This window comes from Dermochelys coriacea, chromosome 1 (genome assembly GCF_009764565.3).
Source record: "Dermochelys coriacea isolate rDerCor1 chromosome 1, rDerCor1.pri.v4, whole genome shotgun sequence".
In the NCBI taxonomy this organism is placed as follows: Eukaryota; Metazoa; Chordata; order Testudines; family Dermochelyidae; genus Dermochelys; species Dermochelys coriacea.
This window is the reverse complement of record NC_050068.2, coordinates 265,511,488-265,528,666: the sequence shown is the minus strand read 5'-3', so window position 1 is coordinate 265,528,666 and position 17,179 is coordinate 265,511,488. Positions and strand designations below refer to the sequence as shown.

The following is a 17,179-nucleotide window of genomic DNA, read 5'->3' as shown; positions in this document are numbered from 1 at the left end:
GATTTTTCCACTTCTTTGCATCTTATGTTGCTATTTACACCTATGCAAACAAAGTATATAAAACTACCACCAGGGTAAATGAGTGGACAGTTCTAATCTGGTAGCATTTTGCACCCACTTTGCTGATTTCCCCCAGTACTGGCTTGTGGCCTAAGGAAGCATGAGCAGTGTCATTAGGGATACTACAGGCTGAGGGAAGTTGATGGTGCCCTAGAGAAAAGCAGAGTGGCTTGAAACACACATTTGGCAGAAATCCAACCTGATACTTCCCACTAGTAACTTGCCCCCCTTTCCTGGTAGAGAGCCCTCAAAATAGCTTTCTCCAGACCCTGGAAATGTGCTAGTTCCCATTGAATAGCCCCTTGGGAACTAGGTACTGTTGTTTCTACAGAGTGCCGAGTAGTGGTAAGGTGAGAAAAATGGATAAGGTTGGGACAGGTTGTTAAAGCTCTGACTGACACTTTAGAAAAGCCCCCACCAGAAAATAAAACTTGTAAGAAAAAACTAAGGTTATCAAGAATTAGTGTTGGTGTCATTTGAGTCCTGATCTGCGAGTGGCTTTTCACCTTCCCTCAACAGTAGAATAGTTATACTGGGTAGGTACAGAGTCCTTTTTCATGCCGGTCTTTTCTCTGTGGTTCTTAGCACTACCTGACAGCTCTGGGTGGTCTTGTAGCCATCCCTCTGATCCTGTCCAAAGAGCTTTGCCTGCAGCATGACCCCTTGACCCAGGGTCACCTGATCAGCACCATCTTCTTTGTCTCGGGAATTTGTACCCTCCTTCAAGTCCTCTTTGGAGTCAGGTAGGCAAAATCCTTGCAATATAACCTATCTAAAGGTGGTAAAAGTGATTTGGAGGCTGTAATTGCTATAGGCTCTCCAGTTATTTAATTGTGATGTATGTTAATGAATGAGAGTGATTTGCCATTTGTGGCTGTTAGGCCACGTTCCAGAGCACACACAACTATAGGAACTTCCTTTTGCCACAGATCAGTGGGGCAACGACTTATAAAATGGTGTTCTGAGTGACAGCTGGAAAGAGAAACCCTGCTACCATGCTCTGTGCTCTGAGATATGGAACAATACCAGGGACCATTTACTTTCATCCAGTACCGGCACTAGGACTAAATCACTAAATAATAAACATTCTCTGTATCCAGCAAAGAAGACAAAAGAATTGACCATGGTTATGGGATAAGCCTGTGAAAAGATTTCTCAGAAGACCAGGGATGTGGAGTAGAGCAAAGGGATGGCATGATGTGCACCTTGCTGGGGCAAAGTTCAACCTTCTTGATAGCTCGGAAAGCTTCCTCTTAAGCTAACGCTGGGCAGGTTTTGGAAGGGAGAGATGGAAATCATGCCACCTTTTCAACGGGTTGTAGCTGGCCTTGGGGAATGAATGAGGCATGAAGAAGTGGAAGGGGGAGAATTTTCACTCTGATTACCCTTGTGGGGCAGATTGTAAACTGGTGTAAATCAGCATAGTGTTGCTGACTTTAGAGGAGTTGCACCAGTTTTCACCAGCTGAGGAACTGTCCTTCAGTCTGGGCTATCAACAAGGGAGGCAGCTGCACTGGTTTAAGTGCTAATGTAGACAGGATAAAACCATTATCAATATTGCCTTAAGAAGACTTGCCTCAACTAGTTGCTAAACTGGTGCTGGATGCAGTTTTATTCCATTTATTTACATTGAAACTATTTTCAGTGCTGGGTTAGCAGCACCCACTGTCAGCAGCCACTAAATTTTCCTAGCGTGGGCAAGGTCAATGGCTCAGTTAATGGCCACCCCTTGCAACTACTTCAGAATCACATTTTGGAAAAGATCCCTCCAGAGGCATTTTGTGGAGCAGCAGGAGTTTCACCCAAAGGAAAGGGTGATAAGCACCCAAATCTGAGCACTTGCATTAGCCTAGCCTGGGTCTGAGCAGCCACACCACAAAGCCATATCCAAGTTACAATGGCCCAGATCCTCAATGAGATTGAGGCTTCCAAGTCATAGAATCATAGAATCATAGAATATCAGGGTTGGAAGGGACCCCAGAAGGTCATCTAGTCCAACCCCCTGCTCAAAGCAGGACCAAGTCCCAGTTAAATCATCCCAGCCAGGGCTTTGTCAAGCCTGACCTTAAAAACCTCTAAGGAAGGAGATTCTACCACCTCCCTAGGTAACGCATTCCAGTGTTTCACCACCCTCTTAGTGAAAAAGTTTTTCCTAATATCCAATCTAAACCTCCCCCATTGCAACTTGAGACCATTACTCCTCGTTCTGTCATCTGCTACCATTGAGAACAGTCTAGAGCCATCCTCTTTGAAACCCCCTTTCAGGTAGTTGAAAGCAGCTATCAAATCCCCTCTCATTCTTCTCTTCTGCAGACTAAACAATCCCAGCTCCCTCAGCCTCTCCTCATAAGTCATGTGCTCTAGACCCCTAATCATTTTCGTTGCCCTTCGTTGTACTCTTTCCAATTTATCCACATCCTTCCTGTAGTGTGGGGCCCAAAACTGGACACAGTACTCCAGATGAGGCCTCACCAGTGTCGAATAGAGGGGAACGATCACGTCCCTCGATCTGCTCGCTATGCCCCTACTTATACATCCCAAAATGCCATTGGCCTTCTTGGCAACAAGGGCACACTGCTGACTCATATCCAGCTTCTCGTCCACTGTCACCCCTAGGTCCTTTTCCGCAGAACTGCTGCCGAGCCATTCGGTCCCTAGTCTGTAGCGGTGCATTGGATTCTTCCATCCTAAGTGCAGGACCCTGCACTTATCCTTATTGAACCTCATTAGATTTCTTTTGGCCCAATCCTCCAATTTGTCTAGGTCCTTCTGTATCCTATCCCTCCCCTCCAGCGTATCTACCACTCCTCCCAGTTTAGTATCATCCGCAAATTTGCTGAGAGTGCAATCCACACCATCCTCCAGATCATTTATGAAGATATTGAACAAAACGGGCCCCAGGACCGACCCCTGGGGCACTCCACTTGACACCGGCTGCCAACTAGACATGGAGCCATTGATCACTACCCGTTGAGCCCGACAATCTAGCCAGCTTTCTACCCACCTTATAGTGCATTCATCCAGCCCATACTTCCTTAACTTGCTGACAAGAATGCTGTGGGAGACCGTGTCAAAAGCTTTGCTAAAGTCAAGAAACAATACATCCACTGCTTTCCCTTCATCCACAGAACCAGTAATCTCATCATAAAAGGCGATTAGATTAGTCAGGCATGACCTTCCCTTGGTGAATCCATGCTGACTGTTCCTGATCACTTTCCTCTCCTCTAAGTGCTTCAGGATTGATTCTTTGAGGACCTGCTCCATGATTTTTCCAGGGACTGAGGTGAGGCTGACCGGCCTGTAGTTCCCAGGATCCTCCTTCTTCCCTTTTTTAAAGATGGGCACTACATTAGCCTTTTTCCAGTCATCCGGGACTTCCCCCGTTCGCCACGAGTTTTCAAAGATAATGGCCAAGGGCTCTGCAATCACAGCCGCCAATTCCTTCAGCACTCTCGGATGCAATTCGTCCGGCCCCATGGACTTGTGCATGTCCAGCTTTTCTAAATAGTCCCTAACCACCTCTATCTCTACAGAGGGCTGGCCATCTCTTCCCCATTTTGTGTTGCCCAGCACAGCAGTCTGGGAGCTGACCGACATAGCAGTCCTATGGGAGTTCCCAGCCAATTGTGGCAGAACTTGTCTGTTCTTTTGGGCACATGTGGGGAATTGTGGGAAGGTGCTGGAAGACTAGCAGCACTTGAGTGATTTAGCCTGCATCATCACTGCAAAGTGGGCTACCCACCCGCAGCAGGCTACGTACCCAGTTGAAAGCCTCATTTGTACTTTAGCCTATAGCCCCAGAAAGCGGAGCTAGCCTGGGTTAGAAGTACCACCAAACTTGGGTGAGAAGGTTTTGCATGTGGGTGGTGCGGGGTAGGGGCAACACTCAAGTAAGAGACCTGATTAATTCTGTAGTGAAGATGATATACTCTTTGTGTGTATTTTTGTACCACTTGTTAATCTGGGATTCCAGGGTGTGACAGAGCACTGAGGCCTGACAGGTGGGTCAGCACTCTGATCACTGAAGCCTCAATTTGTTTCTCCAGAGATGGCTGATTGAGCAATTAGCTAATCAGAAAGAGAAGCTGGGGGAGGTAAGGCACTAACTAGCTCTCAGCTGGCTCACCTGACAAAAGCCAGGAAGGAAGCATTACAAGGTGTGGAAGGAGCTCAGACTGAAAGAGCCCCCCTAAGAGAGGATGATCTCCTTCCTAGGGCTCTGGTAAAAGGGGACTGAAAGACCATAGGGATTAAAATCTGTGATGTTGCACTGTACTGGTGCCAGTGGAAGGATTTAGAATAAAATACAGACTGGACACTAAAAGAAAGTGGGTCTGAGTAGTTTCTGGGGGATCAAAGGATGGGGTCAGAGCATTGCACTGTTGCAATTGGGGATTGTCCTGTGATCCTGATTCTCCCTGCATCTTGTGGTTTGAAAGTTTGTTGGGGAAAGCTGGGGTAAAGACTCAGTACCTGGGCATGGAAAAGACCCTGCAGTTGGTAAGTGTGCAGCAGAAGGAGCTGCAATGGATGATGTAGACCTTCCAGGAGTGCCACCAATTTGACAGAGAATCCCTGATTGCTTGGGAGGTGGAGCAACAGTGGAGCCTACAGGAGTTCATCAGGGAGCAGATCCAGGTGCAACAACAGTTGGTCCAGAAAGTGGCAAGTCCAATGAGGGGAGCGTGGGAGTCCTTTACATGGATGGGTCTTGTGCAAGATGGGCCTAACTGATTACTCTGCAGCATTCTATTAACAAGTGAGAAAGTAGCCATAGCAACTGGTTGAGGTCCTCCAGGTGGTGCCAAATTTCATGGGGGAGGGTCTGGTGGTTTGTCTCCTTGAGTAAGGAACAGCCTGGCACTATGAGGTTGTGAAAGTGGCCATTTTAAAGTGGATCGGGCTTTCTGCCAAAAAATACTAGCAGAAACTTCAGGCTGCTAGATGGACCAAAGTGGTACAACCTAGGGCACATGACCAAAAACTGCCAACCAGCATGTAGCCTGGTCTAAGGCTAGACAGTTGAACTATCGGGGAAATTATGGACCAGGTGATAGTGGAACAATTTCTCCAGAGCCTCCCAGGGAGTACCTGACTCTGGGTGAGCAAGCATCAGCCTACCACTTTGGAGGCTGCAATTAGACTCTCAGAAGAGTTCTTGGAAGTTGACTTTCCCAGAAAAGGGGTTTGCCCACCTGTGTGCCTGGAACTGGGGAGAAGGGGTAGTGATAAGAACTCTGATAAGAAAAGGGAGGAGGCAAAAGGGACCGTCAGGGAAAAGGGGGATTGTGTGCATTCAATGTGGAAGGCCTGTCGTATAAAATGGGACTGCCCAGAGATGGAATGTGGGATTGCAGAATTCTGCACATGGACTGGGGCTCTCAGGGGTGTGGCTAAAAGAAAAATGCTGACCGTCCCTATAAAAGTGAGATGGAGGCCTCAAAAGGGGAGAGTGGCTAGAGCCTTGGGATGTTAATTGATCCAGGGAGATTTAGTGAAGCTCCTGGATAAGAAAGTAGAGATAAAATGTGTTGATGGGGAGAAGCCAAATAGCAGAGGTACCCCTAGAAGTAAAAGGAAAATTTGCATGGAAGCAAGTGGGAATAGTGGAGAGAATGTCTCATCCAGCAGTAGTGGGTATTGACTGGACCATCTTCCCTTATAGGAAGAAACAGGGGATTCGGGACCCAACATGGAACAAAAAGGGGGAAATAATGAAGAAGGCCCAAGTTAGCAGAATTAGACTGCCCTAGATAGAATGAAATAAACCACAGGAAAATAAAACCAGGCTAGGTGAAAAGGAAAAGGTAGAACTGGGCTGAAAAGAGAAATTCAAGCTCTGTCCCAGGGGGTGGGAAGTCCAGGGAACTAGGCCACAGCAAAGGTGAGGGGAAGAACCCAGGGACTAGGTGGGGCTAGGAGAACTGGAGGCCTTAGAACAGTGGTCCCCAAACTTTTGAGGTCATGCCCCCCTTTTCCCTGTCCACACCTGCCCCACTGAGCTAGGGCCAGGAGTGGGGCCACGGGTCTGGGGGAGGGGGGCATGGACAGAGGTAAGGGGGCCAAGGCTGGGGGTGGTCTGGTGCTGGGAGCAGAGCCAAAGCCATGATCAGAGGCCAAGGCTGGGGGGCAGAGGCTGGACTAGGAGTGGAGCCACGGTGAGGCTGGGAACGGGACAAGGCACGGGGCTGGGAGCCGGGGGGGGGGTGGAGGAGCTGGGTGGCGCTCCCTCAGTGGGGCTGGGCTGGGCCTCACCATGTCCCCCCAAAAGGTTCCTCTGCGTCCCCCTGGGGGCGTGCACCTCCCAGTTTGGGGACCTCTGCCTTAGAAGAAGGAGAATGGGCAAAAACAGCATGCCCTACCCCAGGACCAGGAGGAAGAGGCTAAAAAGAGTGGACCTACAGGATGCCCATGATGTGAAGTTCTGAGGGCTGAGACACTGTTATGGGGGATCGCCTACCTTCAAAATGCAATTTCTGTTGGGGGAAGATGGAGGGACCAGAAATGGGGCCCTACAAGCCCACCCTGGGGGCAAATGGGAATCTAAAGAGGCAAGTACCTCTTGCAAGGTGGGGAGGGTGTGTGTGGGGATGGGGGTGGGGTGAAAGTCTGCTGTTAGGGAAGTGAGGGAGGTATGTGACAGAGTGCTGAGTATTTTGGAAGGGGCTTGGGGTGGGGTACCAAACAAAGACCACTCCACGTTTACTCACTCATCAATCATTCATTCTGACTCTTTGCATGGTGTCGTTGCTGTAGGGTCACTATAACCAGGTCAGCCTGTGCTCCATGCCGGAACTTTGTGCATGTGATATTCACTTTTGCATGGACCCATATTTACTGACCAATAGGTTCAATATCGATCACACATGGAGGCTTTTCCAGTCCTTTATCAGATCTGCATGACCACACCAATTTGGCACCATCCCAACAGTTCCCCATTCGATATTCAATTACCAAAGATAATTGTAATATCGCATCAATCTTACCCACAATTGGTATGCTAATTATTAGATCATGTGTCTCCTTTTCTGGTTTCTATAAAACTTAAAGCATTATCTTATGATTATTAGTAGCATAATTCAACAACTCAATCTTGTAAGTTTTCTGCAAAGCTTGCTTTTTCTTCTATTGCTTACACATCTGATATCCACAACAGAAACATACAAGGAATAATACAGCAGTTCCAGAAATCCAAAATAATATTGCCCATTCAACTCCATTCTATGTTGTTACTTGACATACGACATCATACCAAGCACATATTTGAGATCTTATTTTCTCTACAGCTTTTTCAACAATTTTATACTTTCGAGCAAGCATTCCTTTTACAGATATTATCACTTTAGTTGACCGTTCTATTTGGTCCAGTGGGCCTTGATTAGTTTGTATCTCCATATCCCAATCTGTATCATTCCACTCAATTTCCCTCAAACTTCACAATGTTAATCTAGGGCAGTGGTTCCCAAGCTGGGGTTCACGAATTTTCACTAATGGCGGCCAGAGGACCCCAGGCATTGGAGGCAGCAGGTGGGACCCGGTTGCAGGGCAGATAGCCCAAGCCCCAGGGAGAGTGGAGCAGGGCAGTTGAGGCTGGCAGCCTGAGCCCTGTCCCCATCAGTGGGGGAGCGGGCAGCCCGAACCCCAGTGCTCTGCACGGGGCTGGCAGCCCGAGCCCCAAGAAGAGCAGGGCAGGGCAGTTGGAGTTGGCAGCCCAAGCCCTGCCCCTGTCAGTGGGGGAGCCGGCCACCTGAACCCCAGCCCTCTGGGCGGGGCTGGCAGCCCGAGCCCTGCCCCCGTCAGTGGGGGAGCCAGCTGCCCGAACCCCAGTGCTCCGCAGGGGGCTGGCAGCCCAAGCCCCAGGAAAAGCAGGGCCAGGCAGTTGGGGCTGGCAGCCTGAGTCCTGGCAGTCAGAGGGACCTGCAGCCTGAGCTCAGTGGAGCTCAGTTGATCGGGGTGGTCAACGGGGTCCAGCAGCAGGAGCCCCACGGAGAGCGGTGGAAATTTAAACTTAAATCCCTAGAAATATTCATTTTTAGGAGGAGGGTCATGAGATTTCACAATTTAGTGAAAGGGGTTTGAGGGCTGTTAAAGTTTGGGAACCATTGATCTAGGGTGAGTCATAAAGGTTTTAGTAATTTGAGGTGCCATTGATATTGTTCATACTGGAAATCAGTTATGTCTCCACGAGTACACCACATCCCTTGGTCCATAAACCAAGTTTGTTTGTTTGTTACATTACCCTTTTCCTTTTGATTCCAACATATATCTTGGTTTATTTCATATAATCCCCACCAACCATTTTTCCACTATAAAGTCATGGTGAGATTACCTCCTTTCCATTCCAAATTCCAATTTCCTTCTTTAATGAAGGTACCCCATTCCCATTGGGCTCCTAGTATTTGCTTCCCTCCTAATCCAGGTATCCACCATAATCCATTCCCTTCTGGTACTATTTCATATTACCCTTTTTCATTTTCCCACGCGCTGGCATATATTACCAGATACATTTGCTGTGTCTTTCCATTGGCTACATCAGAAAGGACAAGAGTGCACTGACGTAAGGTACATGTACACACTTGCACTTTCCGGGTATCTTGGAATGATTGATTAATGTAAGAGTAGTAACTCAATGCCCAGTTAAGACTCTGAGGCCAAGTTCCTTTTTGGCTCTGTTCCAAGATATCTTTCCATTGTTTTCCCAAGATTCCCTGGGCTTCCATACAAACTTCTCCTCAGGATGATCCTGAGTGAATAGTCCTTATTTGGTTAACAATATCCAAAACAGTTTCCCCTAACAATTCACTCAATTCCATCACAGAATGTCCCATCTCTTGATACATTATTTCCCCTTGTTCCCCAATATGTGCTGACTGCATTAGTTGCTTTAAAGTCTCTCTCATTCTTTCCCTTAGGGTAGAGAGGCTCCATATGTTTCACAATCCCATTCCAGTGTTTAGCGTTTCCCATATGGTATCTCTTTTGACCATTCCTCTTCATAACCATCCTCTGCTACCAAATATTGGGCCCTGGGGGCTACTACTGCTGGATGGATCTTTAATAGCTCCCAGCGGAGCAGATTACTGTCATACCAATGAAAAAGGTCCACAGGAATTAACTTGCATACACTGCAGTTTATTTGAGAAGGAATTACACAAAGCGGTAAAAGGTTACATTAAGCACATAACTGCTATGTTAGACATTAAAGAACTATACATTAAGAGTTATACATTCCTCTTCTTTCGACATCCCAGACCCCATATGTTTTATATTGTGCAATCCATTTAGAACAGTTAGGGTAATGAATGTCGATCATCCAATCTTCTGGGAGTAAGTTTATAAAAACTTTGAATCTGGACCCTTTGTATATGTATCTGCTTCCTTGGTCATGGTCTGGAATTAACCATTCCATACATTCAGGGGAACAACTGGTTACATTATGATGTTTCTGGGTCACTTTGCTTACATTAATCCATGTTTTACCTTCTATACATTGTTTACTCCCTATATATGAGGTATGGCATCTTAAAGCACATTTCAGAGTAGCAGCCGTGTTAGTTTGTATTTGCAAAAAGAAAAGGAGTACTTGTGGCACCTTAGAGACTAGTCTCTAAGGTGCCACAAGTACTCCTTTTCTTTTTAAAGCACATTGACGTTCTTCAGGATGTTTTTGTCTAGATATTTCCCAGCCCTCAAATCGGGTGTTATGGCGATGTCCCTTCATCATTATCCATTCATTTTCTAATTCCCATTTGAATACAGATTCACTGCCATACCCTAATGAAGATGTGGTCTGGGTACACCAATTACATTCCCATTGACACATGTCCATATTTTCATGTTATACAAGATGTTATACAATTTCACAGTTGCTCCTATATCTATTGGCAGGAACCTCAGTCCCATTTTCAAATCAAGCTCCTTGAATTATACATTCTTGGGGTGTTTTGGTTCCAAGGACTTTTTCTTGGTGTACATCTGATTTCCATAGTTCCCCGGTTCTAGTATTGATAACTTGGGATTCGTGAATTCCTGACTTATGTATACAATTAGTTACATTTGAGGTACAGACACATTGTTTACTATCTGGATCATATTCCCATTCAACTACCAAAGTGTGTTCTTTTGATGTTCCTTGCTCGCCTTTTGTCAATATTTTAGAGTTGAACCCTTGTATCCATATGGACATACATCTCTATCTGTTACATGAAAGGTCCATATACCTTGCGTGTCCTTTTTGGTCCTAAAGGGATTAACAGATTCTGTTACCATACAGTGCCAAAGCTCTCCATCTCCAACATCTAGTTCATCCTCATCATAACCTTTACCAGGTCTGCCCACTCTTTCCAGTCTCTGAACTGAGGAATCCGCAGCTTGGATAAAAAGTTGTGCATTCTCCTTTTCCTTTAACTCTGGGGAGATAAGTGGTGTTGAAAAATAACCTTTGGACAATACTACAGAAGTCATCTCAGGACCGTTATTTATTGTAAGGTTCATGCCAACTGGAACTGTGCCTAAATCTATAGTATCCTCAGCAGTTAAGGACTGTCTCCGAATTTCCCTTCCTGCTTTTTCAGTTGGAAGAGGTGTTATAGGTCTGCATCCTATAAAAGGTGGAATTAAGGTAAATGGACACTCATATCAGAATCCCCATTCTATCTTCCTATACAGATACTCTCCTGGTTCTACAATACTACTTCAAATTTCTCCAAGCATCTCCAAATAAGTTGGAGACCATCTTCACAAGAACTTCTTCCTGGTCAGAGGTAGGTCCACCATACAGGACCTCTACTCCAGAGTCTTGTGACATTCCAGTCCCAAGTCATATATCTTTCCTTTGCTTTAATCACCTTTCCATGAGAGGTGATTATAACACTCAGTCCTATTTCTCGCTGCTTTACCCAATCAACATTGGTACCCCCAATTCGAAGGAGAAAATCCATATGATTCCTATGTGTAAGCCCCCATTGCTGTTGGAATTGCTTGATCTCACAGTTTTTGGTTGCTTCTCCCATGGACAAATAGATGGTGATTCAATAGCCATGTGGTAGACAAACCCATAGATGACCCAATGAAACAGTATGTTCCTTGCTTCCATGGATCAGTCTGTGAAAACAAATAAACAAACAAAACACAGGCCTCTAACCTTATAGGTTAGTACATCTTACATGACTATATACTATTTTATATCTACCCTATATATTCATGAACTATTTTACTTACTTTCTTGATAGATACAGTTTGATTTGATCAGAATGCCTCCATACATCCCCATTTGGAATGGCCACCAGAATGACTATAGGACTGGCTACATATTTCATAGGGAATGGTACTTTCCATGTGGGTTTTAGCTTACCTTTACTCACCAATTCTTTGAGCATCACTTGGTCTCCTATCTTCCATTGTTACACAGATGGCCCTTTCTGTTCTTCCCTTTGTCTTCGATGATTTTCTTGTGCCCAAATTTCTTCAATTGTTTGTACCAAATCTGTTATCCAAACTTCTTTCTGCCCATTAAGGTATCTCTTTTCTAGGTAGGAGTAGGAATTCAGGGGTTCTCATAGCTTGCTTGTCATTAACTCAAAGGGTGAGTACTTACTTCCAGTTTGTCCCAAGGCTCTCATGGTCATTAGGATTGCAGGTAAAGCAGTTTCCTAATCTTGACCTTGTATTTGAATTTGCTTGGTCAAGGCTGCTTTTGTTTCTCTATTCTTCCTTTCCAATTTTCCTGCACTCTGTGGGTGGTAGACTACATGCCATTTTTGTTTCATTCCCATCATCAATAATAATGCTTTTACCACTGCTCCCATAAAGTGAGGTCCTTGGTCACTATCTGTGGTCAAGAGTATACCCCATCTGCTGAGTATTTGGATCCATAAAGCCTGAGCTGTAGCTTGAGCTGTGTTATCTGTTGTGGGGATTACTTCCGCCCATCTTGAAAAATCTATGACCACCAAGCAAAAGGTTTTTCCTGTAGTTCTTTTCAAAGGTCCAGTGTAATCCATTTGTTAACTTTGCCATGGGCCCTTAGTGTCAGGTTGGTGTCTCAGTATTTTTTCTTTCCTGCTTTTAGGATTAATTTGGGCACACACTAAGTATTGTTGACAAAATCTGTTAATATGCATGTCCATTCCTGGCCACCACATTACTTTTTTTTTTTTTTTACTTGTACTAATGTTCTCTTAGCCCCAAAATGTCCTTGTTCATGTGCAAATCGAATTATTTCTTCTCCATATTGTTCTGGAGGTACCCATCTCTGATGGGTTGGATCACAGAAACCCCCTTGGGGCTGCCAACTGATGTCGAGACTACTTCTGCCCCTGCTTTCCTTGCCAGCTTGGAACTCCAGAGCCCTGCCTGGCTGTGCCAGACATGCTTGCCGGCCACAAACACAGACCCAGGTCTGAACCACGTCCCCCAAACTGCAAGCTTAACTGAAAGCAGCTTAAGAAGTGTTCTTGTCTTTAACACTCAGATGCCCAACTCCCAATGGGGTCCAAACCCCAAATAAATCTGTTATACCCTGTATAAAGCTTTTACAGGGTAAACTCATAAATTGTTATCCCTCTATTACACTGATAGAGAGATATGCACATCTGTTTGCCCCTCCCCTCCCCCGGTATTAATACGTACTCTGTGTTAAATAATAAGTAAAAAGTGATTTTATTAAATACAGAAAGTCGGATTTAAGTGGTTCCAAGTAGTAACAGACAGAACAAAGTGAATTACCAAGTAAAATAAAATAAAACATGCAAGTTATGCCTAATACAGTAAGAAAACTGAATACAGATAAAACCTCACACTCAGAGGTATTCCAGTAAGCTTCCTTTTACAGACTAGTCTCCTCTAGTCTGGGTCCAGCAATCACTCACACTCCCTGTAGTTACTGTCCTTTGTTCCAGTTTCTTTCAGGTATCCTTGGGGTGGAGAGGCTCTCTCTTTAGCCAGCTGAAGACCAAATGGAGAGGTCTCCCACGGGTTTAAATAGACTCTCTCTTGTGGGTGTATACCCCTTCCTCCCCCTGTGTAGAATTCCAGCTACAAGATGGAATTTTGGAGTCATATGGGCCAGTCACATGTTCATGCATGACTTGGAACTTACAGGTAGCAGCCATGGTTCACATGCTACCTTGAACATCCTCATGTAGACTTCTTATGTGGATTGTAGCCTTCCAAGATCCATTGTTCATTAAGTGTTTCTTGACTGGGCACTTAATTTTCACATTCCTTTCTCAAGAAGCTGACCAAATGCTTTACTAAGGCTACTTAAAAATCAAGCAAGTACACAGCCAATATTCATAACTTTGAATACAAAAATGATACATGCATACAAATAGGATGAATAGATTCAGTAGATCATAAACTTTACAGAGAGATGTTACATGGCATATGTAGCATAAAATATATTCCAGTTGTGTCATATATATGTTTGTGTGTGTGTGTGTGTGTGTGTGTGTGTGTATGTGTATATATATATATATATATATATACACACACACACACGCACATTCATAAGCATATTTCCATAAAGCCTTACGGGGTGCACTGTCACACCATCTTTCTTGATCTCCTTGCTTTGCAATGATCATATCTTGTTCTCTTATTTCCCATTCTCCTTCTACTCCTGTTATCCTTTGTCCCACTTGTTTCCATTCTTGTTCTTCATACTGTATGAATGCTTTGTATTGTTCCAAAAGGTTTGGATCAGCTGTATCAGTGTTTGTTTGCAGTTTTCCTAGATTTGCTGCCTCTTTCATTCGAGATCAAGTTACCACTTTGATGTCACTGTGAACCAGAAGATGTTGTAGCTGCTGCTTCCTTAGCCACGTTATCTGCCTTAGCGTTGTAGTATCCTTCCAGAGTATGTTTAGCCTGAGCTTTAACATGCTTGATTTCTATGGAACCAGTCCTTTTCCCAATAGTATCAATAATGATTTTCCAGTAATCCCAGTATGCAACTTCTTTGCCTTCCTGTTGTTCCCATATGGGTGCCCATATGCTCACTCCTTGCACAGTCCATTGAGAATAAGAGCATATGACTACATCACAGTCCAAGGGAATTGCTTCAAATGCCCGTTTGACTGCTGCCACTTTGCATCCTTGGGCTGAGATCCTTTAACATGGGATCGCCAGTTCTTGTTCTGGAAACAAACAGCTGCTGCTGAACAAACAAGTTGACTTTCCTTGTAAGAACTAGATCCAGTAGTGCAAGTAGAAATAATTTCTTGCCGGTACTGCACTCATGGGGGAGGGACACAAGAGGGGGGCATGTGACCTCCCCACGTGACTCTCCATGTGAATCCTCCGCACCCCGTCCCCAGCCTGGGGCCCCCACACTCTCCCTGTACCCTCTAACACCCCTCCTTACCGGTCTAAAATTTTACAACTGCATCTGTTAAACAGATGCAGTTGTAAAATGATGCTTTGGGCTCCTGGGGCCACCTGTACTTCCAGGTGTCATTGAGGACCCAGCAGCACCCCAAATTGAAAACTTCTGAAATGAAGGAAGGCTAGGAAGGACAATCATCCTATTTCCCTTAACACACTATCAATGGCTCCCTTATGTCCAAATTAATCTTCTGCCAGCTTACCTTTATCTAAGGGTATGCCTTCACTATCAATGTTACGTGGCTGTGTAGTCATGGCACCAGTGCTGGGAGAGAGCTTTCCCAATGCTGTAAAAAACCTTCACCTTCACGAGGGGCACAGCTACCAGCGCTGGTGCACTGTCTACACTGCCGCTTTACAGTGCGGAAACTTGCATTGCTCAGGGGGGTGTTTTTTCACACCCTACAGTGAAAAAGTTTCAGCGCTGTAAAGTGGCAGTGTAGACAAGACCTAAGCATTGCTCTCCGCAAGGCACTAGGAAAGGAAAGATTCTGTGCCATCTGGGTTTGATGGAAAAGAGGCATCAAACTGTGTGCGCCATGTGCATCTTGATAGAACTACAGCCCAAATGGTTTTATTATTTTCCTCAGCATGACATACAGTAGGGGCAATCAAAATCAGCTTGGCAGAACATGCATAAGAACTGTCTCTGGACAGATAAGCAATTGATTAGAAGAATCACATTCTCTGATCTCTTGGGACCAAATCCTGTACCCATTGAAATCAAAAGTTTTTCTATTGAGTTCAATGGGAACAGGCTTTGACATTTGGAGAGCAAAGAACAAAACCACTCAAGCAAGGGCTATGTTGCTTATACCACAGGTATCAAAAGCTCCTAACTCATGTGAGAAAGTCAGCAGACATCTGATCTTTATCCATTGCAAGGGAGAAATCAGCAATTGATAAGGTTAGAACAGACTTTATACCATATCCTACTCATAAGTCCATTTGCAAAGGATCAAAGCCTTTGTTTAAGTTTGTTAGCATATGTATTGTGCTGTGAAACCCATATAAAGAATGAATGCCCCTCCCTACCCACAGTTCTGCTCCTTTTAAGGAGCAGAGTGCAGCTCTACCCTTACTCCAGGGTGGGGGCTATTAGCGCCTCCCCAAGTCTTTCTGGTACACCGTACCCACTAAAAATCTCTTGCTGGTACTGCGTACTGGAGCATATCACCTTATTTGCACTCCTGAATAGATTCATCTGTGAACCATACCCACTTGTGATCCAATATTGCCTGTAGTAGGTCCCTTGCTTCTTGCACAGGCCACTTGTACTTTGTCTGTTTGGGTACAGGCATTCATGTTGTTCCCCTTCTATTATTAGAGCATATGGAAGTTGTCAAGGCGGATTTCCCACTCTGGCACATTGAGTGCAGAAGGTGGGGGCCTGCAAGGATTCTAAAAAATTAATGCTGGCAACGCCAGGCTTGTATTAAACTCCCAAGGTTACAGCTTTTCTCTGACCTTGGATGGGTAGATGCTGCCACCACCCAAGTGCAAAACCCTTTTGAGAATCCAGGAAGGAGCACTTGGTAATTCCTTCCTGTGGGATATCCTCAATCCCTTTCATCCTGCCTCCGGAGAAGAGCCGAGAGAGAAAAACAAAGGATATCAGCTGTTGCCACCAGCTAATTAAACAACATGTGCACAAACCTCTTAGGACACAAAATCTAATCCTGTTCTTAAAATAGGTAAATTTTATTAAAAACAAAAAGAACATACATTTGGAAACTCAGGCTATTGCTAGATTTTAAAAAACCCACTTACAAGAATTAGGCATCAAGAATAACCTTCTTGAGGTCCATCTTAAAGATTACAAGTGAAACAAAACCATTTGGGGTTAGCACAAAGGAGTCCACAAGCTATAAAGACATAAAAAGAGAGAAACTTAATCACATCTTCCTAGACATTTCCTGATCTACTTACATATTTGGGGATTTCAAGTGAGTAGTTTCTAGTTTTGATTCAGATGATTTTTCATACCTGTCCCAAAGCTTTTTACAGCATAGTTGCTGCCCTGTCTGCCTCTCTCTGGAAAAGAACAGACAGACCAAGGGGAAGTTTTCCCCCCAATTTTAAAAAGTTCTAGCCTCCCATTGGCTCTTTTGGTCAGGTGCCCACTCCCTTCCTTTTACCTATGCAGGGAGACTTTTTAACCCTTTACAGGTAAAGCAAGTAGAGAATAGCTACTAAGGGGGACTTTATAGCTAACTGGCTGGGTGGGTGTCCATAAAAGGGAACTACCCCACCTTTCATTTATCATAGAAGTAGCGAGGGTTCCTTTACTTTATTCATCACAAGCCTGCGGCTCTGTAGAATCAGAGCCCACTTAGCTAAACGATGATCATTTACTCTAATATCAGAAGTCTTCCTTTGCAGAATCAGTTTCACTGGGGTGTGAACTGTGGCTACAATAATAGGCACTTGTCCTGTTTTGTATTCCCATTTTTATAAGGTCCATATAATAGCCAAGCATTCCAGTTCACATGGAGAAAATGTTGACTCATGCGGTGTTAATTGCAGCTTCCATAAGCAACAGGGTGTTGCTTTCCACATTTTCCTGTAGTAGTACTGCACCTGTAGCTTCCAAGCTGTTCGATACAATTAAGTAAAAAAGACTTAGTTGGATCTGGATATGCTAATGCTGGTGTAGTCATAACTGCTTCTTTTAGCCTTCTGAATGCCTTTTAAGACATGACTCCTTTGAGGGAAAAAGAGTATAAGAATCAAG

General features: G+C 44.8%; 1 protein-coding gene across 1 annotated transcript in view; it reads left to right on the top strand.

Moving 5' to 3' along the window:
- The window catches only part of LOC119858058 (solute carrier family 23 member 2-like), a 63,254-nt gene that overhangs the window by 1,480 nt on the left and 44,595 nt on the right, over positions 1–17,179 (top strand). Inside the window, exon 3 of the mRNA XM_038407964.2 lies at positions 646–803. Coding sequence (XP_038263892.2) covers positions 646–803 — 158 coding nt within the window. The remainder of the gene's footprint in view (positions 1–645; positions 804–17,179) is intronic.